At 42.6% G+C, this 21,867-nt stretch overlaps 1 protein-coding gene across 2 annotated transcripts in view; it reads right to left on the bottom strand.

The window, feature by feature from the left end:
* Nucleotides 1-21,867, bottom strand: part of LOC139308638 (phosphofurin acidic cluster sorting protein 2-like) — a 176,006-nt gene that overhangs the window by 7,488 nt on the left and 146,651 nt on the right. The window contains exons 6-19 of one of the 2 annotated variants that reach the window (XM_070932319.1): nucleotides 20,931-21,022; nucleotides 19,664-19,744; nucleotides 18,194-18,253; nucleotides 13,668-13,819; nucleotides 10,914-11,007; nucleotides 10,326-10,397; nucleotides 7,783-7,910; nucleotides 7,112-7,244; nucleotides 6,609-6,713; nucleotides 5,988-6,094; nucleotides 5,476-5,630; nucleotides 5,091-5,201; nucleotides 4,865-4,967; nucleotides 376-418 (exon numbers count right to left, since the gene is read on the bottom strand). In XM_070932319.1, the coding sequence (XP_070788420.1) occupies nucleotides 376-418; nucleotides 4,865-4,967; nucleotides 5,091-5,201; nucleotides 5,476-5,630; nucleotides 5,988-6,094; nucleotides 6,609-6,713; nucleotides 7,112-7,244; nucleotides 7,783-7,910; nucleotides 10,326-10,397; nucleotides 10,914-11,007; nucleotides 13,668-13,819; nucleotides 18,194-18,253; nucleotides 19,664-19,744; nucleotides 20,931-21,022 (1,436 nt within the window). The remainder of the gene's footprint in view (nucleotides 1-375; nucleotides 419-4,864; nucleotides 4,968-5,090; nucleotides 5,202-5,475; nucleotides 5,631-5,987; nucleotides 6,095-6,608; nucleotides 6,714-7,111; nucleotides 7,245-7,782; nucleotides 7,911-10,325; nucleotides 10,398-10,913; nucleotides 11,008-13,667; nucleotides 13,820-18,193; nucleotides 18,254-19,663; nucleotides 19,745-20,930; nucleotides 21,023-21,867) is intronic. The other variant, XM_070932318.1, reaches the window with a different exon arrangement.

Below are 21,867 nucleotides of genomic sequence, written 5' to 3'. Positions count from 1 at the left end.
CCTGACAGGTAGGTCTGGGAGGGTGTGTGTGTGGGAGTGGGGGTCCGCAGTGTGGGGTTCAAAAAGTCACAGAAGCTGCCTGTTTGTTTGTTTTTTAATGTGCACCATCATGTCTGCCATCTTGACTTTTTGGCCACACCCTGAGAACCTCCCTGTTGGGCCCACCCACAGCTTCACAACAACAACCACAAAAACACAACTTGCAACAGACCCCTTCATGCAAGGCACACACATCCAATTTCTCCTGCAGGCATCTCTCAAGAAGCAAAGAAAACAGCTGGGGAATTCTGGAAGTTGAAGTCCACACATTTTAAAGTTTCCAAGGTTGGAAAACTGCTTTAGCAATTACTGGCTGATGCACTCCAACGCACTTACCCCAACAAACGGCACAAATTTCTGGCAGGAATCCTCATCCGGGCTGTAAAAACGGAACAGAGGCAATTACAAATAGCAAGCCCCTGCAGAGTCCTCTACCTGCAAAGGCCACCTGTGAAGTGGAGCTCACCCAAAGCTTTGCCTCCCATCGTCCTTTGATGGTCACGTTACCAGCCACTCTCGAATAGCTCTGCCCCCTCCCCTTGCAGTGCCGTTGGACACAAGCAGAAAGGGCAGCTTTGGGAGAAATGGACTGACTCCAGGATTTGGCCAGGCAACCCCAGCCAAAGCCTGATGTAATAAACAAGCAGCTATCGCAGAGGCAAGCAATGGTGTCTCTTTCTCGGGAAGGAAGCAGGATGGTTCCCTCACTCTCACATAGCATAGCAAACTCCCCCCCCCTCGCCGCGCAAACCCAATGCTGAGCACAGGATCACAGTGCGCAGGAAAGATGGATGGGAAGGCAAAGGGACAAACGCAGAAGAGACTCAAGAGGAAGGAAGACAGGCCAGCTTCCTTCTCTGCGACTTCCACAGGCGGGAGTTCTCACATGCAACCAGGGACAGCCAGCAGCCTGGCCTCAGGCAAGACAGGCAGGGGAAGCACTCATTCTGTTCCTAGACAAAGAGATGAGACGGACGGACACAGAAGAGAAAGGCAACACTGCAGCAAGCCACAGTCCAATACCTGATATAAAAATCAAAATAGAGGCTTCTTTTCCTTGAGTGCCAAAAACCAAGAAGAGGGACAGGCGTCAGCACTACTTGAATACAAGCAGTTAGGCACTGGCGCTGGGAGACAACACACAATGCCTATCTCACTTGGCAAGGCTGGGCCACCAATGCTATATTGTACTCAAAGGTGGAAGGAAGGGGAGAGGCCCAGCGCAACTCCTCGTGGCCCCTGAATTAGTGGTTAGAGAGCATGACATTTCTTCCCAAGGCCCCCTTTCCAAGGTGTTCTGGTTAGCTTTCAGTAGACGATAGCTCAAATTCCACAAAGAGGAACAGGAAGATTTCAAATGTTTTTAACCATTTCCCACTTAACATACTTACCGTGCTTTGCAATATTTATGTTGCAGGTGCTCACAACATGTCTCAGAGAAAGAGAGAGAGAGCTGCCCTACAAAACATTGGTACCAGCACTGGCTTCACATTTGGTGGAGCCTTGGACAGGACAGCCTGGTGGATCACCTGCCCTGTCACCCTGCCCATTTGCCTGCCCTTTCCCAGAGAGCAGCCCAGAGGCCCAGAAGCCAGGTCTTTTCGGATAAGTTGTTATAAGCCACAATCAGAACGCAGAGAGAATGTAAAATCTGGCAGAATTCAAACGAGACAGAGAGACAGGGAAAGAGAGAATGAGAAAAAGAGAAATGGGGGAGGGGGAGTTTGCTGGAGAACAAGAGTGAGGATACCAAACTAGCAGCAGTGAAGAGGAGGCCAATCCCCAAAACATACTCTTCCATCAAATAAACCTATTGCCACCAGTGAATTAAACAGAATGTTTTTTTAAAAAATGTGTTTACTGCCTGAGAGAGGCCTTTTTTGTCATTCACATGCGTTTACTGCCTGGCAGAGACCACAGCCAAAGAGGGACATGTCAACGTCTGCTACAGACCTTCTCCATTCATTTTGCGTGACTGTCGTGTCGATGCCCTCACAGATCTAGCCATCTTCATTTGGCATGAATGCTCATGTCCTCTCCATTCAGATACCAAACGTGAAAAAACTGCAAATCATTGCCACTGCTCTTAAATTATTTTTGTTTTTCCTCAGAACAACAGGGTATCTGAAATGATCTGGAACGCCATGGGTTGCAAACAATTCACCAGAGAGATACTAGTGCCTTCTCTACTCAACTGGGATGTTGGCTGGGTTCTGTCCCCACACATTAACTGAATATACATCCACCCTACGTCTCCCTATGGCTCTGAATTATGAGGTGAGATCAGTGGTGGGTTGCCCCCGGTTCGCACCAGTTCTATAGAACCGGTAGTAAAATCAGCGGGAGGCTCCGCCCACTGACCCTGACATCATCAAAATGATTCTGCGCATGCGCAGAAGAGTGCGTGCATGCGTGAGCGAAGCAAGCGCGCACACGCAGCCCCATTGCGAACTGGTAGTAAAGGTAAGTAGAACCCACCCCTGGGTGAGATGTGTTAAAAGAATATATGCACTCTCTGAGGAATGGTTGTCAAAGAACTACCAGAAGAAATACAAATGTAAGAATGGTATACTAAGGCCAAAGATAGGTTCTCTCCACCTACTATGTACTTTGGAGTATTGGAAAGACTCTATTGTGCTTTTTAGAAAGTTTAGGGGGGGAAATATAGAAACAATTTATTCAAAGCTCTTTAGGCACCTCTTAGTATTAGAAAATGCCAACATTTCATCATTTTAGCTTTTGACTTGAATATCGGTGTACTTTAATAATGGAGAATATTTTAAAATACATATATAGGCCTCGTCCTCCTACCCATAGTTTGATTTTTTTGCTTTCAGTTATCTGAGTAGTGAGTTCCTTGATGGTGCTACACAGCACCATCTCCCCCCACCCCCAAAAATCTTTGACAGTTAAAGCCATCGGGGACATAGAGTGACAACGTCAGAGGGAATTTTAATAGCTTTTTTTTTTTAAAGTAAAATAGGTGCATTGAAGTCTACTAGAAGCTTAAAGCACCTCTTTTGTTGCTTTCTATAATAAAAAATGGTACCGTATAAACTGACAGCTCATAGCTAAATTTCAATGACCCATTCTTGGGCTCTCCAAGGGTCCCTTCCTTCTTCACAGTAACTGCAGATTCTGCAATGCCAATAACTTGCTCAACTCCAGGCTGATTTTTAATGCTGGCATATCTAGATCTATTTACACAACAACAAGCAACGTAGTCATTCTGGGGAATGCATGTGTGTGTTATGCTTCAGCCTGTGGGTGGCAAGCTAACTGAAGATGCATCACCTACATGCAGTCCAGGTGTTCTGGGCAGAAGCCACCACTGCGAATGCCTACAAAGCAATACCGGAAGACAAGTCCTGTACATGGCAATGGGGGCAGGAAGCCACCTCATCACAGTCCTTGTACTCACACCTGTCATGTGTCCAGATAACTAAGTCAGTTCTTTATGACCTACAGCCCTGCCCCACCCTTCTCCCCATCCTCTCACAGTGCCACAGTGCCAAGGTTTCATTTCCTGGCACATACTGTTCCATCAGTGGGGCTTTAGCACAGAGTTGCTCCTCAGAGCAAATCGGCAGAGGTTAATTTAGAGCAAGGTATCCTCAGCATCTGGAGACTGGTGGGTCGTTTGAGGGAAAATTGTTACAGAGAATCTGTCAGATAGAAAACATCACTTCAAACTGGTGAGGTTGCTACCCTTTCTAGCCTCCCAGGACATCTGCCTTTTTGCTGGGCAAAACTAAAATAAAGACCTGCATTGCTGGTCTGTGAAAACATTTGTGGGACCTATGTGGAAGCTGAATGCATCCTTGGAAATAAAGATGATTTTGAAAGCCGGTGCTTTGCTTTGAGACATGCAACTTTTTTTAAAATAGTGTTTAAAATGGCTTATAAAAATGAAAACATCACATTTTCACCATGCCTCCAATTCAATAACAAGTCTGCTTGGGGAGGACAGAGCTTCAGGAATATCCCAGCAAAAAACAGAGTCCTTTCCCAACTTCCTCAGAAGCCTCCCCTCACCCTCTGAGTGCAGCAAAGTGGACATACAAAGTGTACATACTATGAGTCAGTCTCCCTTGGCTGAAGGGAAAAGCAGAGAACAGTGGGGCCTGATGTACCCCACACACTTGAACTGTGGCGGGAGGAAGGATACAAACAGCACTTGCAATTCCCAAAATGACTATTCAGACCAGGCTTTATCCTGGGGCAAGAACAGAAAAAACTGCCCATCTATTCTGCTTTCTCCTGGCTGCCCTGTCCTTTAAGAACTGTATGAAGATCACACAGCAAAACCTGGTCATGTTCCCTGGAAACACCCGGAAAAGAGATCATATAAAGTAGAAGCAACAACTGCCTGGTACTCCCAGAAGGATGATATTGGGGGTGGGTGGGAGGCAGGGAGATATCAGGACATAATGGGTAGGCCAACAACATCAAGTAGGTAAGAGCTGTGTCACACATATAGGCATGTACAGTTTTTTTCTGGTTTGGAAGCATCACAGAGATTATTCTGTTTTTAAAAAACATAGAAGGCCTATTTTAGAGCATTCACTACAGTATGTTTTGCGTGTGTCCTATCTCAACATGGCAGAAAACAAACTACAGTCTTCCTCCTCTTATCAGGCCTCACTGCCCAGCCCAGCATACCACCCTCCCACACACCAAGAAATATGGGGATGCAGCCATGCACCACAAGAGATGGGCTCCAGGTTGTGTGGGTTCAAATAAGTAATTCTGTTACTGAGTTGAGGCCTGTAAGAGAGTGAAAGGACGGAGAGATGAAAGGAAGGAAGACTGCAAGCTGTCCTACCTCTTCTGTTTGTAGGTCAACATGGCCTCTGAAATGGGTAGCTGGTGAGATACATTGGCACCTGTAATGAACTGAGCAACCCGGCCAGAGATGTCCACAGTATCTGGAAAGAGATGGAGAGAGGGGGTTGGGAGGAGGCACACACAACACCAGTGAGGCCCAATGGCTCCTTAGATCAGATATCCCACTACTGGTCTGCATTGCTACAGCCAATTCTAGCTCTTACCTGCACTAGGGGCTTCAACTCTGCTAAAGAGCTCTCTCCAGGCCGCATCCAGAAACAGAGTGCTGTATCTATTATCAACTGAACCAAGGTACTTGGCCAGGGGGTGAGAGCCTGGGAAGGATACAGAGCATTTAAACAAAGGGAAGAAAAAGCGGAGGACATAAACAAGGTAATTTCCTCATCCCCTCCTTACAAAGGTGAGCCAAAGGTCTGAGCAAACATACATGAATAGCGAATTGCCTCACCTCCACATTTCTCTAGCCCATGTTTTCTTTTCCTGGTTGGCATAGCTGCTTTTGCATGCTAACAAAAAGGAAGGCAGGCTCCCCTGGTTTAGAATATGCCACAGCTTTTCAGAACTGGCGCCAGCGGGCAAGACTCTTACCCAAGGGCACCACAAGAAAACGGAGGTAGTTCAGCCAATCAGGAGTCTTGCTGGCTAGCTGCTCCACAAAAAAGCGCAGGACGATACTCAGGTAGCTCTGGTCCCCTGCCACAGCCACTTTCACTGGGGGAGGCATGTGGGAGTTACAGTTACAGCTGTGGAGGAAGAGAAATTCTGAGAGGCTGCAGATCCAGGAGAGCAACACCAACACCCCCCCCCCCAATTACCTACAGCCAGCACTCCCTCTAGTTTAACTCCTCCCCCCCCCCCCCAATTGGAAGCTCCTAGCCTTCCTAACTAGCCAACAATCTTTCAGTTGGAGATAATGGGAAGCTATGCATCACTGCCTTGGAAAGCAATGGGCCATGGAAAGCTGGACCAAATGAAAAGGAATCTCTGAAGCTACAACCAGGGTGGCTTCATGGTCCACATAACCAAGTACCAAAGTTCTCAGGCACATGATTAACTTGGGAAACCAGTCCAGAACCATGGCCTCGGCTGACTATACTCACTATCTCTGAATGCGAGAAACAATTGTGTTGAAGGCAGCCTGCACATCTGCCATGGAGCAGGTGGAGACCATGGGCTGCTTGTGTTCTTGGAGCTGATCACACAGGTACTGCCAACATAAAACAAGAAACATAGGCAAAAGCAGCTAAAACAAATATGCAACATCTCCAGTCTCAAAGTTCTCCTCCTATTCTTGGCTCTGTGGTTTGAATGGGAGGAGATCTGTTCCTGAGCTAACAAGAAGGACTTATTTGGGATTTAACTTTAAATCTGGCATGATGCTTTTCAAGGCAAAATTGTGACAAGGAAGGTCATATTGAATTTATGTGAATAGTTAGCATGTTTAGATTATTACACTGCCTTACTCTTATACTCATTTGATATCATATAATTCATTAATCTGCAGAGTTATTTATACATCTGATCTGGTGTACTCCTCTGTAGATTTAATTGTTTTAATGTACATGTAATTGTTTTAAATGCTTCGCCCCCCCCGCCCTTTTTTGGGGGGGGGGCAATGTGCTCTGTGAAACCTGCTTTTCACAAGTTTCCCTTCACTTTCAGAGCGGAGGGTTTAGTTAAATGCAACCCTCGTGCAATCACTGCCTTCAGGGCTTCCTCACCTGGCCTTGCCACTCTGTGATGTTCACCAGGATGATGCTCTCAGGCAGCTGCTCGTCTGAGACCAGGATCTGGTTGAGCTGATCATACACAGATTTCCGGGGCACCTGCAGCAGCAAAGGAAAGCCATGTTCAGGACAAATGTCTATTGAGATTCTCAGTCATCCAGATCATGGTTGTCCCAAAGGTGCTTTTTCAAGAAGCAACTGAACTTTCTGGGAGTTTTTTGAAGACGTTTCGCTTCTTCAGCTTCTGGGAGGAGAAGCAAAACGTCTTCAAAGAAAAACCAGAAAGTTCAATTGCCTCTTGGAAAAAAAGCACTTTTGGAACAACTATGTTCAGGACAGTTCCAATCCCTGCATCATCAAAGACCATAAAGGTAGGAGAGACGTTGGCTGTCTGGGGAAAGTTGCAAATGTCTCTATTGCTTTGATTTTGTTTCTCCATTCCCCATTTAAGGCATTTCTCTCTCCCTCCCCTCTCATCCCGCTCACCACTGCCTAACCTGGCTGTTCTGCCGGGAATCTGGGGAGCCCTCACTGTCCAGGCTACCGGTTCGGTCACTGTGGCTCTTGGAGTTTTGTCGATCCTTGACAGACATACTGCGAGGTCGCCAGAGCTGCTTGTTCTCAGCTTTGCTGAAAGACAAACAGCAGGTTATCAGCACAGGTTGGGGGAGGGTAGCCAGGCCTCAGATGCCCAGAGAAAGTCCTTGCTGCGCTACTGAGCAAATGCCATGAGCGGCCAGAGCTTCTAAGTCATCAACGAGACCCAAAGATAGAGACTGAAGAGGGGAAGGGGAGGCTAAGAAATTCATACTTGCAACAGAGATTAATTGGACATTGTAAAACAAAAACTGTTTGTCAAAGTCTATAAAAATCGACCAAGTGTACCACCACCTATGCTCTGATTATTTATATGCTATGCCAATTTAGGGTTGAAAGGATATCTGGGAAAACATCTTAGGTTTTTGAAGAATTTACTGATTCGATTACCTCACGAAATCTTAGGCCAAGAATCCATGCCTGAGCCACAGCAGACTTATAGTTTCTACCTGAATATTGGCCCTGGGGGGGGGGGGAACCTTTTTTATACTCTAAAAACCTCATCTGCATGGCCAACATAGCTTCTACCTATGCAAGATCAGCTTCCCATTGAAGATGGGGCCTTTCTTACCTGGGGGAAACAGTGGCTGGGAACTCCGGCTTGCTAACATTGCTCAGTTGGGCAAGCCTGTCCATGCTGCTCTCCTTCAACACCGTCTCAGCTGCTCCTCCTGGACAGGAATCGTTTGCCTCCAGCTCCTGAGATCATGTGGTTATTATATTTCCAACATGCCCAATAACCAAAGAAATGATGATGCACAGAAAGCATTGGAAAGTTTGTTTGTGGGTGTGTTTTGCTTTGGAGCCCCAGAAGATTGTCAAATGGAATGGCTTGATTGGCATGCCTCTTACCCACTGGCAAGCTTTTTTCTTCAACCTCTTCCTACACCTCAACTCACTAATGCACATTTCTAGCCCCACTGCTACATCATTACGGCCATCTCTGTAGCTCGCCCCAGCCAAACAGACAGAAGCAGAAAGAAGGCTAACAGGAGGGTTGAATTATGAGTTGTTCCATACTTTCAAAAAAGAGCCAAATTTAATTTACATGATTCTAGAAGGTGGGGAGAAAATCCTCGACTGTGCCTGCAAAGCTGCAGGTAGTCCTTGACTTACAACCACAACTGTAACCGGAATCTTAGTTGTTGAGCAAAGCGGTTGTTAAAATGAGATGTCACATGACTGCTTCACTCAATGACCACAATTCTGGCATTCCCGACTGAGGTCGTTAAGCAAACTCACAGATCATAAAGCAGAGGGAATCCCATATAAGGAGCGCCCGGTGCCTCAGGGGGTGGGGGGGAGACCTTGGGAGGCCTGGCACCTCTCTGCTCAGGAACTGAAAATCCTCCTTCCAAAATTCAAGCAGGATTTTCAGCCCCTGAGCAGAGGAGACACTCACATGCAACTTTACCATGTCTCTCAAGGCCTTCCTCCCTCGGGGGCACCCTGTGCTCCTTACCTTACTGCGCTGCCTCTCTGCTCAGGGGCTGAAATCCCGACTTGGGTTTTGGTTCCCTTTGTCTCTGGGGGCTGGCTGAAAGAACTCCCTGCCAAAGGATTTCAACTCCATGCCTGCTTGGATTTCAGTAGAGTCTCCCTTTGGATTTGAATGTGGATTTCAACAATCCAAGCAACCATGGAGCTGAAATCCTTTGGCAGGGAGCTCTTTCAGCCAGTCTTCGGAGATGAGAAAGAGTCCTCTCGACAGGCTTGCAAGCTTTCCCACACTGACTTTCTGGGGAAGCCTGCAGACAAGACTGTAAATGGCAGTCATATGATTGCTTGTAAGTGCAAACTGGATGCCAAGAAGCCAGATCACTATCAAGCGACTGGTAGTGTAATATTTTGCAATGGTCGGAAAAGTGCTTTACAGGTCACACTGCAACCTTTCCAAAACCATCTTTAATTCAAACCATCATTAAGCAAATGGTCATAAGTCAAGGACTACCTGTACAAATAAAGAATATGTGATTCCACTGTGCATTGAGATGGTGGGATGAATCAACAACTGAACTGGCCAGCAGAACGTAGCCCTTGAGAACAAAGTATCAACCAAACAGAGCTATGTATAACCATTGTGTTTTCAAAACTCCCTTCACCATGGTGCTTCCTAAATTCCCTTCATTCAATCCACCACTACTCCAGTATGTAGAAATGCCAGCAAGAGTGCCAAATGTTTCAGTACCCACAAAGACTGTGGATGTTTATAGAGTAGAAGAAAGCACAGGGTATACTGTTCTTCATGTGAATGTAGTATTGGGAGTAGTACCCAGAATATACAGAGTGGATGACTACTATGTTTCCCCGAAAATAAGACCCTGTCTTATATTTTTTTGAACCCTGAAATAAGCGCTTCGCCTTATTGCCACGCACTCAAAAGCCTGATAGGGCTTATTATCAGGGGATGCCTTATTCTGGGGAAAACAGGGTAGCGTATCTAGCACTGATAAAGATTAATGCTAGAATTTCCCCAAACATTGCCAATGTATCTCAAGGGCTCTTTGAGTCATTTTCTCCCACCACCTCTAAAGTTGCTGCTCACACAGACATTAGAACAGACTGAAGCAGGAAGATGCTCAGACCAACCACTTACAAATGCTTAGTTGATGAAAGATTTACTGCTCGAATAATTCTCCAAATAGTTTGTCTACTCCCCATACACATGGGTGCTCATGAGAAACAATATAACAAATCACCCAGAGAAAGCATCTCTTTGTTGTGAGCTAATGAGTTTGATGGGTCAAAGCAAAAAAAGCACTGCTGCTGTGGGACCATATGTGGCAGGGCCCCATGAGTAACTGGCAAAGGTTGGCCACATCTGCGGAGCGAGTGCCAACCATCCCAGAATCCCTGCAGCAAAAGAGATGGCAGGTTTGTTTTATCTTAGGAACACTCAACTGTACAATATTTGGAAATCTGGACCCAAAGCCTGTCCTGTTCCCAATGGAATAGCTATCGTTTGCCCAGAATAAGTGTCAAACCGATGGCCATTGACAACCGGGATCAGATGAGCAACATGAAGTCAACCATTTGCTCATTTGGATAAACTGCCAGATCAGATGGGAGGGTGGCAGAAACTTCATAAAACCGCCAGGAAAGGAGAGGACTCACCATAGCTGCATTTTCCACAGCAGCCTCATCTTGGGTGCGTGGGATACCCACTTTCCACTTCTCTGCTTCTCCCTAGGAGAGTGGGCAGAGAGCAAGCAGGCATGGGGGAGGGAAGAAGAAAATGGATGAGTAGTGACAACTTTGGAGCCATGAAATCTTAGGAAAGGTGCAGAAGCAGGGCTATTCCAGACATAGGAAGAACAGGCACACATCAAAATACATTGTGCTTTCTCATTGTCCAGAACATTGGAAACAGAAGAGGTTGTAGAGGAAAATAGCCACCCTCCCTTTCATTTGCTCACTGCAGGAACCCTGGGGGCCCAGCTAAGTAAGTCTGGTTGGCTTGCTCCTATCCTACTTCTTCTAAATTGGACAGAAGGAAGCTCATTAAGGAAAGACAGAAGAAAGAAAAGCAAATGCATGTAGCAGGAACTGTTATTAAAGCACAGAGTTTCTGGATGGGCAAACTGGAAAGTCGGGGGAAGGAAGAAAAAGAAGGAAGGAAGGAAGGAAGGAAGGAAGGAAGGAAGGAAGGAAGGAAGGAAGGAAGGAAGGAAGGAAGGAAGGAAGGAAGGAGTAACAACTCACAGGGCTGCCCGACTCTCGCTCCTGCCCTTTTTGGCTGTGCAGACTGCTGATCTCAGTCTGGGAACCAGAGTGAGAGACGCCCTCAAAGAAGCGCCTGCAGAAGAAACAGACAGACAGACAGACAGACAGAGAGACAGACAGACAGACAGAAAGAGAAATGAGGGAGAAGTGAAGTCACCATAACCCAAGCTTGAATTCCACCCCATTCTCTATCCCCATGGAGCACCACAAGCAAACCCATCACCAAAGCCCTGGTCTTTCAGCAACACAAAAAGATAGTTGGAAGGGAGGGAGGGCCGATCCTTGTGAGCAAAGGGGTTTTGAAGTGTCACTTTCAACAGAGAAGGAATAAAATAGAGCAAAGCACTTCTACTTCCAGCTAGAACAAGTATATTCTCCCCAACCAACTAGATTCTCTCTTCAAGTAACTGAATCTGCAGAAGAAAGAGGACAGCTATTGTTCAAACCTATTGTTAGGATTGAAATGGCTGGGGGGGGGGAATCAAATGCAAAACTGAAAGGAAACTCCTTGTTACCTTCCTATGATTTCTATCATTGGAAGAGAAACTAAGTGAGTCTGCTTTGGCTCAAGCTTGCAACTTTATTTTGTAAAGATATGCACCAACAGCACAACTAAAAGATAAGATCTACATTGCAGATTGGTCTACCTCCTGGCTATTGTTCAGCATTAAAATGTATTGCTGGGTTTTGGTAAGATTGAGTTGCATTATTTCTATCGGAAGATAAATAAGAGTTTGGAGATATGGATGTTTACTCAGATCTACCAGCAAGAATTCAGATTACATGATTCTGTGTAAAGATCTTGCATTTCTAGTATATGAAAAGGAGCACTATAAAGTGTCTGGTGAGGTACTGCTTACACAAGGTGGAATCATCCAAACGAGCTAAGATTTTTTTTTTCAGATTAATTTCACATTATACATACACAGGTTAAATAAATAAAGGTTAAAATGTAAAAGGAGACAAGTTCCTTGCAAAAGTCATTTGCAAAGAACTTGTCTCCTTTTACATTTTAACCTTTATATATTGCTTCTATGTTTTAATAATTTACTGTAAACTGCCCAGAGTCTCTCTGTGATGGGGATGGCAGTTCCAAAATGTGATAAATACATAAATAAAAATAAAAACTAATGGGATGTGAATATTTATATGCATGCATGCCTCCATAACTCCTCTATAATACTATGCATATGTCAGGGAATACCTACAAAGGACCATAACCTCAAGGAAAGCTCTACTGAGAGACCAAACTTAGGGTAAAACAAAAGAAAGCTAATTAATTTGTTTATTTTATTAGATTTATATACCGCCCTCCTCCCAAAGGACTCAGGAGAAGTGCCATCAACTGGCAATTCCCATGTGCTTCTAACTACCCTAACATTAACTCACACAGATCAGACTGACAGTTCTTCAAAATGGAAACATCTGGGCAAATAGATTTCTGATGGATGTTGTCTTAAAAGTGTCATCTCAAATACCAACAACCCCAATCCTGTGGCTTATAAAAAGGCATTACTATATCACTAAATGCACTGAACAGAGAATTTTTCTCAATGGAAAAGGAGGGAGACAAGACCATTTTCCTGGAGATTTGAGATGTGCATTATGCACCTCTACTATCTATGCTTCAAATGTGATACAGATAAGAACATTCCTAGCTATTTATCCACCATTAATGAAACAAATTTACAGGAAGTTGTGCAGATATGATCTGCAGGAAGGAGGAGAACCTTTTCTAAAATATTTGCTGCCTTGGGAGAAACAGGCATGTTACCACTGGAGAAGCTCCAAGGTAGTAATAGCCCCGTTTTCTACTTTCTAAGCAACCAGTCAGATATTCCTCCATAGTTTTGTCTACCAGCAAACAAATAAAAATTGAATGTTGTCCTCTTGAGTGTGGTAGACCATAATTCCCAAGCATCAGAATTACAGCTGAACCCATCTGTAAAACACCTGGTCAGGTAAGTCTGTTTATCCTTTTCAGTAAGACAATATTCAATTTCATTTATGCTCTGATTGTCCACTGCACTTTTCCCAATAGTGAGATTTTCAGAACTAAGAGATACAGATTAACTGTTCTATCTCTCAGATTACCATTAAATCCTCCTAAAGATTAATAACATTGGAAGCCTGTCCCCGTGAAAGAAAAACTATGTGAAAACACTGAGAGAGATAGTCCACCGCTTCCTCAGGCAAGCACTAAAATACAAAATTCACCCCCCCCCCTCCATCTCTCTCTCTTCTTTTACCTCATCATTTGCAAGGCAGACTCAGCATAATTGCCCCAGGGAAGCTTGGCTACTTCATCAATCCCTGCTGGTCTGTTGTGGCTTACGCAAGGCTCTTTTATTAGCCTGTCACATTTAAGGTCAGCCTCAAGCTATCTCCATCTATCACCAAATTACTTTATGATCCCAAGTCTTCCCTTTCCCAGCAAATGAATCACAAAATGCAGAAACTGTGTTCTTGCAAGTCGTCAGCCCAGCTGCACTGAGGTGGAAGGAAAGTCAGGGCTGCCGTCCCAAATATGGCTCTCTGGGACTGAGCCTCAGTGAACTCAGCTGGGGCTTGCTTTGGAGTAGACGTGCAAAGGATTCCTGGCTGAGCATGGAGTTACTTGAATTGCGGAGACAATGTTGAGAGGCTGAAATCCAAAGGAAAGCTTTGCAGGACAAATACTTCCTGCCACAGTTCATCAAGCCAGACTCAGTGGCTTTTCATCTGAGCTCTTACCTCAAAGTTGGTTTAGGAGTGCTATGAACACTTTCATTATCTTCAATCTCAGGGCCGCTGTCACTGTTGTTGCATTCCTCAAGGCTGTCATAGAGCAGACCCAGGTCTTCCTCCACTTCTTGGGTCTGATCCACTGGGTCAGAATCCAAAACCTGGAGATCCCAAACCAAGGTGGAGAATAAAATGATACAGCAACATAAAGGTACTAATTTCATCCGTTCTTTCATGGTTTCTTTTCCCCCCGTTTTTATTACATATAAAAAACCATACCCAAAATTAAAATTCTCCTTGCTGATGCACTAGGATAAATACAACTATATATATATCTGAGCTGCTGAAATTGACCACTATGAAGTCATTTTTTAAAAAAAAATTGGCGTGTATTCAGGTTTTGATAACAACATTATAGCCTTGATGTGTCTCAAAAACACATGGGGAAAAACAGAACGTTAATATTTATTACAAAAAGAGCACTCCTAAGAATGAAATTAAGTAAGCAAAGTCCAATAGAAAACAACATCAGCAAAGATCTATATTGTCAACAAAAGACTAACAGTTGTTGCCATTCAGAGGCTTATTCTTTTGTTTGTGGAAGGAGAACTTTACCTCATAAAACAGGTTACAAACACCACACTAACCTAACAATCTGAATAGTATTAGGAAGGGCAACACTATTGCATTCTTGTGCTTTATGATGCTATATTCCTTTTCTGAGGAAGGACAGCAGTAACAAAAGCCAACTAAACTCAATCTTACCCCAATTCTCAATATGGAAAACCGTATCATAAGGACCATCCTACCAAATGGTTAGTTTTAGTTTAGTTTAGTTTATTGTCATTGCACTTTGTAAAACGAAATTAAATGCCATCTTCAGTGTACATCATACATAAGAAAACTATAAAAAATAAAACAAAAACACACACCCTACACATTCTATACAACTGAATGGAAACCCCTGATACTGCATTAATATTACACTATGCAGTAGAATTCAGTATAGTTACTGCTCTGGGATAGAAGCTGTTTTTCAGCCTATTTGTCCTTGTTTTTATTGTCCTGTACCGTCTGCTAGATGGTAATAGTTCAAAAAAAGGGTGCCCAGCATGAGATGGATGAGATGGATCTTTAAGAATATACCACCTGATCCAAAATTAGTAGCTCCTTTAACAGATGAAGAGGACCAAACACAGCTTCATCACAAATGGGTATGCCTCTTTATTTGATAAAGGAGAATTTCTGGACTTATATAGAAGACACTTCCTTCATGTCTATGGGGGTTCTCAATTATCCAGGTCATGGTTGTCCCAAAGACGCTTTTTCCAAGAAGTAACTGGACTTTCTTGTTTTTCTTTGAAACTTCTTGGATGAGAACAGTGGTGGGTTGCTCCCGGTTTGGTCCGGTTCTTGCTAACCGGTAGTAATGGTGGCGGGAGGCTCTGCCCACCCATCTGGACATCATCATGGATGATCTGCGCATGTGCAGAAGCTTCTGTGCATGTGCACCTTCCTGTTGCGAACCGGTAGTAAAGGTAAGTGGAACCCACCCCTGGATGAGAAGTGAAACATCATCAAAGAAAATGCCTCTTGGAAAAAGCACCTTTTGGAAAAGACACTTCCTTCATTTATAGCCTATTTGGCAATTCAGGGCTTACATATATTTATCCATCTCAAGTAATGATTCATTTATCCTATGTCACTTGAGGGTATAGTAGTCAAGAGATGAATGTGTGTTGGAGAAAAAGAGACAGAGAGAGAGTGCATGTACTTAATTTCAGAGTCATCTGAATACTTTTTGAGTTTCTCAAATTAATAATCATAAAGCAGGAATAAACAATTTTTAAAAGACTGTGGGCCAGAAACCACAACTTAGTTTCCTGATCATTCAGAAGCTATAGCGAGCCGCTTATGAAGGGATAGATTTTTTTTTACACGTTTGGGAAATTACAGCAGAAATGGGAACAGGCCTCTGCAGAGCAACTAATGTAGTGGACTATGATTTATAAAAGCTCATGAGAAAAATCTTTAAAGTGCCACAGAATTCTTTGTTGGTTTTGCTGAAAAAGTCTAACATAACTATAGCTCTCTAGAAGCTCTTAAAGAAAAAGGAAGAAAGTTTTTCCCTAAGTGCATTAATCTTAGAAATGTTTTTGACATTCTCTGTATTTTGAAAGTGTTATTGATCAATCCCACAGTGGCTAAGCACAAGCCTTTATGCCAGGAGTCTCCAACCTTGCCAACTTTAAGCCTGGAGGACTTCAACTCCCAGAATTCCTTAGCCATCTGGGGAATTCTGGGAGTTGAAGTCCTCCAGGCTTAAAGTTGCCAAGGTTGGAGACCCCTGCTTTATGCTATACAATAAAACATCTCTGATCCTGAAGGAGCCTCTCCAAAGCTACCCAGCTCAACATCCTCTGCCTAGCACTCCACAGTGGAAGTATTCATAAAATAGAGACATGGCGAGAGAGTGAGTGATTGTATGCAGAAGCTTAAACCAGGCCATCAGGTTGGGGAAAAGGAGTGCTCCCTCCTCCTGAAAAACTTGGACATTAAGTCCTACGGGATCAAAGTTTTATCTTGATGACCAAAGCAGAGGATTTGCTTTACGCTCTGCAGCATCAGGGAAAACTAAATTAATTAAAGCCAAATTACAGAATCACTAACAACCAAATAATTCTGGTTGAGAATGTATTTCTACTCTCCTGAGATAGTGTAATAGTGTACATAGAGCATGTCTCCTAATGCTCTGGGATCAAAGGAGCACTTTTAAGTAACTCAGAATCAGATTTCGCTGTATGCTTTCCCTTTCCTGGGTTGCAACCCATACCCAGTGCTGCCAGCTGTTATGAAACAATAAAATGCAGGGGGGAGGGGCTGTCCCCACCCACATCTGTCAACATTTTTACTCAATCAAACCCTTCAAGTTTTGATGATTTAAGGCCAGCACAGGAACCAAAACAGAAAAGATAATAAGTAATATAATAAGGAGTAGCACTTTGGCTATTGGGTGGTTTGCATCCAATTTTAGGGGGGCGTCTGCAGGAGAAGTCATTAAAACAGCATGTTGATGGCACTGATTTCTATTACTGTTGCGGCAAGCTGTGAATGTTAAATGAAGACAGAAAAAAGTATTAACCTGGGGAGGGGGGAGAGAACCGTAAGTGGAAATAACAATGTTATTTCAATGTAGCATCCTTCAAGGATGGGAGGAGGCTTAATCCTCTCGTGCACGAAGAATAAAGTAGAAACTAGTGCACTGAAAAATCCTTACAATATATTCAGAAAGGGATGGAGAAATCTGTGGCCCTCCAGAACTCATCAGATTCCAACTTGTCTCAGCACCCATCATCATGATTAAAGATGGGAGTTGCAGTCTGCAGCATCTGAAGACCACAGGCTTCTCCTAGCCTACTGCACTGGCTGCTGCATTTGATGCAATGGAAGTACATTGAATTAGAGCGAGCAAATGCAGAGATATCTTTGGTGGGTTTCTACTGCATTTCTGCTGTGGCCATGCAAGCACCTTGGTCATAAGAGTGCCAGTTACAGTTTCTGCAGCAGATACTCCTACAAGAAATTAATTGCAGGATAATTTCTACTAAATATGACTAAACTATGTTTCTACAAACTATATCAAACTAGCTTTGTCCATGCTAACAGTTGCTAAGATACTTAATGCTCTGCTCTGAGACATACATACAATTCATTCACTAGAGTAGCAAATTATGTTGTAGTGGTATATCCGTCTAAAATAACCTTTTACATTTTTGATATAAATTGCTCAGAATCACTCAGTGAGATAGAAATTTAATAAATAAATAAAAATGTCTTGGAAAAAAATGAATCTGCCACAGAATTGACTATAAGATGGAGAGCATTTATTTTATTTAGATTCTACTTACAGGCTTGGGTCCTATCCAAAATTTGGGTTTCTCTTAACATAACATGTTACCATTTAAGTAATGGATTAGAGTATAATGTTTCACTTTAAGTTATATTTCATATTGTGCTTATCACTGACACTAATATTCACTTCGCAGCCTTCTGGCTAAGATCAAGTATGATTTAATTAATCTTATGATGGACGTAAATCTCTTATTTGCTTGCTTTGTGCTTTTCCCTCTCATCCCGGATCTACGCACCTTCCGCCGCGCTCTTAAGACCTTTTTATTCCACCAGGCGGGCCTGGCCTAATCTTTTCCCTCTTTTTAATTATGCAAATTTTAATCGGTTTTAAATGACTGGGGTGTTTTAATTTGTCTGGGCCAAATTGTTTAATTCGATTTTACTTTGTTTTTTAAATTTTGTATCTATGTATTTTTACTGTTTGGCTGTTCACCGCCCTGAGTCCTTCGGGAGTAGGGCGGTATATAAATCAAATAAATAAAATAAAATAAATAAATAAAATAAAATCTTCTTAGGTTTATGATTTTTCCCCTTTTAAAATATTCTGTAAAAATGTTCAAAAAATATTGAGTGAAGACGGAAAATAGTTTGCCTCCGCATCTATCTGAAATCAATTTCCTTACCTCATCTGTCACTTTAAACCTCTTCAGCAAGGCAACAAATTTCTGCTTGAAGTTTGGTTGCTAAAATACGAAAAAAGTTGAGAGGAAACAGATTTAGTAATAGAGGAAAAGTCTTCCTTTGCTACCTCCCTCTAGCTGGACTACAACACATTCTGTAATTGGCCCACCTTGCCATTTCCTCCCCAGCAGTACTAAAACATTGCCCAAACACAGAAGCCAAAACAGCCTATCAGCAGCCCAAGTTTCCAAAGGGAGAGGATGAGCAATCCTTTGTGAACAGCAGCATCAGTGTCAGCTTCTTTCTCAGAAGCTAACCTCTACTGATTCTAAAGGCAGAGATGGTCACCATCCTCCCTTCATTTGCCTAATCATTTGTGGATTTAATCAGGAGCAGCAGCAGCAGCAGCAGAATTTGAGATGAAAAAGGAAAGACTGGTATTTATTTATTTATTTAAATAGTTAAATGGTAGTTGGAGTCACTGTGCTGGAATGGGGGAATTCCAGCTGTTGCTCCCATTTGCTGAATGTGAATGCCTCTTAGGTACGGCCTTTTCATCCCAACAGCTTCCTATTTGGAAGTTACTGCTCTTATGCATGTTACAACACATATTCACGGACTCACAGAACTGTAGAATTGGAAGGAACCTTGCTCATCTAGCCCAACCTCTACTTCTATAGGAATTGACCATAATGACTTCTCATCCAACATAAATGTAAACATCTTCAATGAAGTCCACCACTTTTGGAGGCAGTCTACTCCCATGTCGAATAGCCCTTACCATTAAGACATTTTTCCTGATGTCCAATTGAAATCTACTTCCTTGTAATTTAAACCCATTATTTCTTATCCTGTATTATGAAACAAAGCAATCCCATCTTCTATGTGATAGTTTTAAGTAATATCAGATGAAATGCAGATGAGAAGCAACTTAGAACTAACGAGAAATTTCCTGACAGTTAGAACAATTAATAAGTGGAACAACTTGCCTGCAGAAGTTGTGAATGCTCCAACACTGGACATTTTTAAGATATTGGATAACCATTTGTCTGAAGTGGTGTAGGGTTTCCTGCCTGGGCAGGGGGTTGGACTAGAAGACCTCCAAGGTCCCTTCCAACTCTGTTATTCTATTCTATTCTAAATGCATTTGAATATCCTGAACACATATAACTAGCTTTCATGGCAAAACCCAGAAAATATCACTATATTCAAAAAAAAAAAAAAAAGTATCTGAATCCAGAAAGAAGTCTGTAACACACCTAACCCTGCAATCTATGCTGATGGAAGACTACATGAAATTCTCTCTCACTCTCTCTGAATTTATTTATGGATGGCACCTATATTCCCTTGTGCGAAGAAAGGGGAAAAGTGAAGTGGGACTTGCAATCATGGTTTATTATGGAGTGCCTTTATTCCTGATCCCAGCTAAAGCCCACAGAAATCCATCCCCAGGAAAAAAGGGCTGACTTTACTCGGGTCATTGATGTAGTTCGGATCATTTTCCGCCTGGCTTTCTTTGGCTTCCTCATTTCGTCCTCTTCGTCATATAAATCCTGAATAGAAAGAGAGGGCAATACACTGTCATGACCATCTGGTTTCGAGGGAGGGGGGGCTGTTAAATGAACTTTGTGATTCCTTGGATATTTATTAGAGAGTTTTGGAGAGCAACAAATAGAGATTACATGGCTGATGATCAGTGAATAGAAAGTTGAGATGGGGAAATCTTCTCAGAAGGTATGTTTTAAAAGTCGGCTTATTTTGGGTCAAAAAAATGTGTACGATCCATTAAAACTATTTTAACAGTATCATTCCAGATACTTATTGGTTGTTCTCTGATAAATATCTCAATAGATTTAACACTGTTGCTAGTAATCTGTTTTTCTCTCTTAATACCGTGTTTCCCTGAAAATAAGACCCTGTCTTATATTTTTTTGAACCCTGAAATAAGTGCTTGGCCTTATTTTCAGGGAGGTCTTATAATTTCGGGGCGTGGAGTAAGACGGGGCTCCTCTTGCCATCTTATTTCCAGCTGATTTCCAGCTCTGTCTCCCTAATCCTAACCAGAGGAAATGGCGGGGACCGACTGCACATGCGTTTAAATATTTTTGGGGAGGGCTTATTTTTTGGGAGGGTTTATTTTCGGGAGAGGGGTATTTAAGCACATGCATTCAAAAGCCTGACTGGGCTTATTATCAGGAGATGTCTTACTTTAGAGGAAACAGGGTAGCTTTTGTTTCTCCCATAAACATCCATCCACAGTGAAAAAACCCTGCTTTTCTGGTAAGTGAAGGAGGAAAAAACCTTAATCACTTATTACATGTGTTTTAATTGCAGGACAAAATTCCATTGCATCTCAATTCTCAGTTTGGGGCTCTCTTGCACTTTACCATCTACTAAACATCCTTTTAATCAATTGTATTCTCTCCCTCTCCCTCCCCTAAACCATTCTATAAACTGGGTACAGATTAGCTGCTCAAGTGGGAGGAAAGAGACTAGCAATTGATACCTGGTACTTAGCACTAAAATATACCTCTTCCTTGACAGCTGGAAGGGTGACTCAAAAAAGATATATTCTTCCTAATCTCTTTTAATAAGAGTGGGTAATCAATCTTGTTGACCAAGTCTTATCATCGTCAAGGACTGAGGCTTTTGTAACTCAAATACACTTGAAAAATACCCAGCTTTTGAACTCATGTCTTATAGCAAAGGTAGTAGAAAGGCAAATAGGTAGATAAGTACCTGGCCCTGTACTGCATCATCACTGGCTTCCTGCTCAGAGGAAAAGCTGTCATCCTCTTCTTCAGAATAGTTATCAATATCTGGAGAGCGATCTAGAAGGGAAAAAGATGGCCACTTATGAACTGATACAGAAGAATGGAAGAAAATACAGCAATAAGGCACTAGATTTTCTAATGGAAGGCTACAAGCTAATGGAAGGAAGAAACTGCAAGGTTCATGAGAAGAGTGATAAAGCACAACAGAACATAATGCCAATTCATCTCAGAAGGGAACAAATTTTGAAAGTTATAATCCCATTACAACCTGAGGTGTTTTTATTAAACATCACTAAACTATACATTTCTTCAAAACATACTGAACTGATATTATATTTAACATTACATATAATAGCTGTAAGGATTTTATATGCTCTTTAATGGAAAAGATCTCTGATCTCTTCTATGTGTGAATGATGAATTAAACTGGGGGATTATGCCTCAAGGTCTAGAATAACCCTATATCTAAAAATTAAATGTGATCTACAATTTAATCTCATTTGGAAGCCATTTCTAGGCAACAATTTTATATGTAGAATTGTGCTACATTTGAAATGTGTGTTCTACAGTTCTTGTTTTAATCTGAGATACAGTCTACACATTCTTTAGTTTTTCAGTGAAGTGTTTGGCTCCCTCCCTTCTGAAATGCTACTGAAATGCTTCCTGCCTCAGATAACAGATAGAGGTAACCTATAGTTACAATTTGTGGAATTCCTCTTTGAAGTTATCCAAACTGGGGCCAATTACAATGATTTTGGAGAGTGTATGCCAGTATTTAGCCACACGTTAGAAGAAGGATCACTAACATTATTGTGGATTAACAGAAGAAAAAAAATACTTCAGGATGGAATAGCAATATAATCCAGACCTGACCAAAGGATTTGGGGCAAACAGAGGATTTG

Source organism: Pituophis catenifer, unplaced genomic scaffold (genome assembly GCF_029215685.1).
Source record: "Pituophis catenifer annectens isolate HBS135680 unplaced genomic scaffold, rPitCat1.0.hap2 SCAF_1, whole genome shotgun sequence".
Taxonomy (NCBI): domain Eukaryota; kingdom Metazoa; phylum Chordata; class Lepidosauria; order Squamata; family Colubridae; genus Pituophis; species Pituophis catenifer.
Note: the sequence above shows the minus strand (reverse complement) of the source record. Positions and strands in the feature narration are given on the sequence as shown.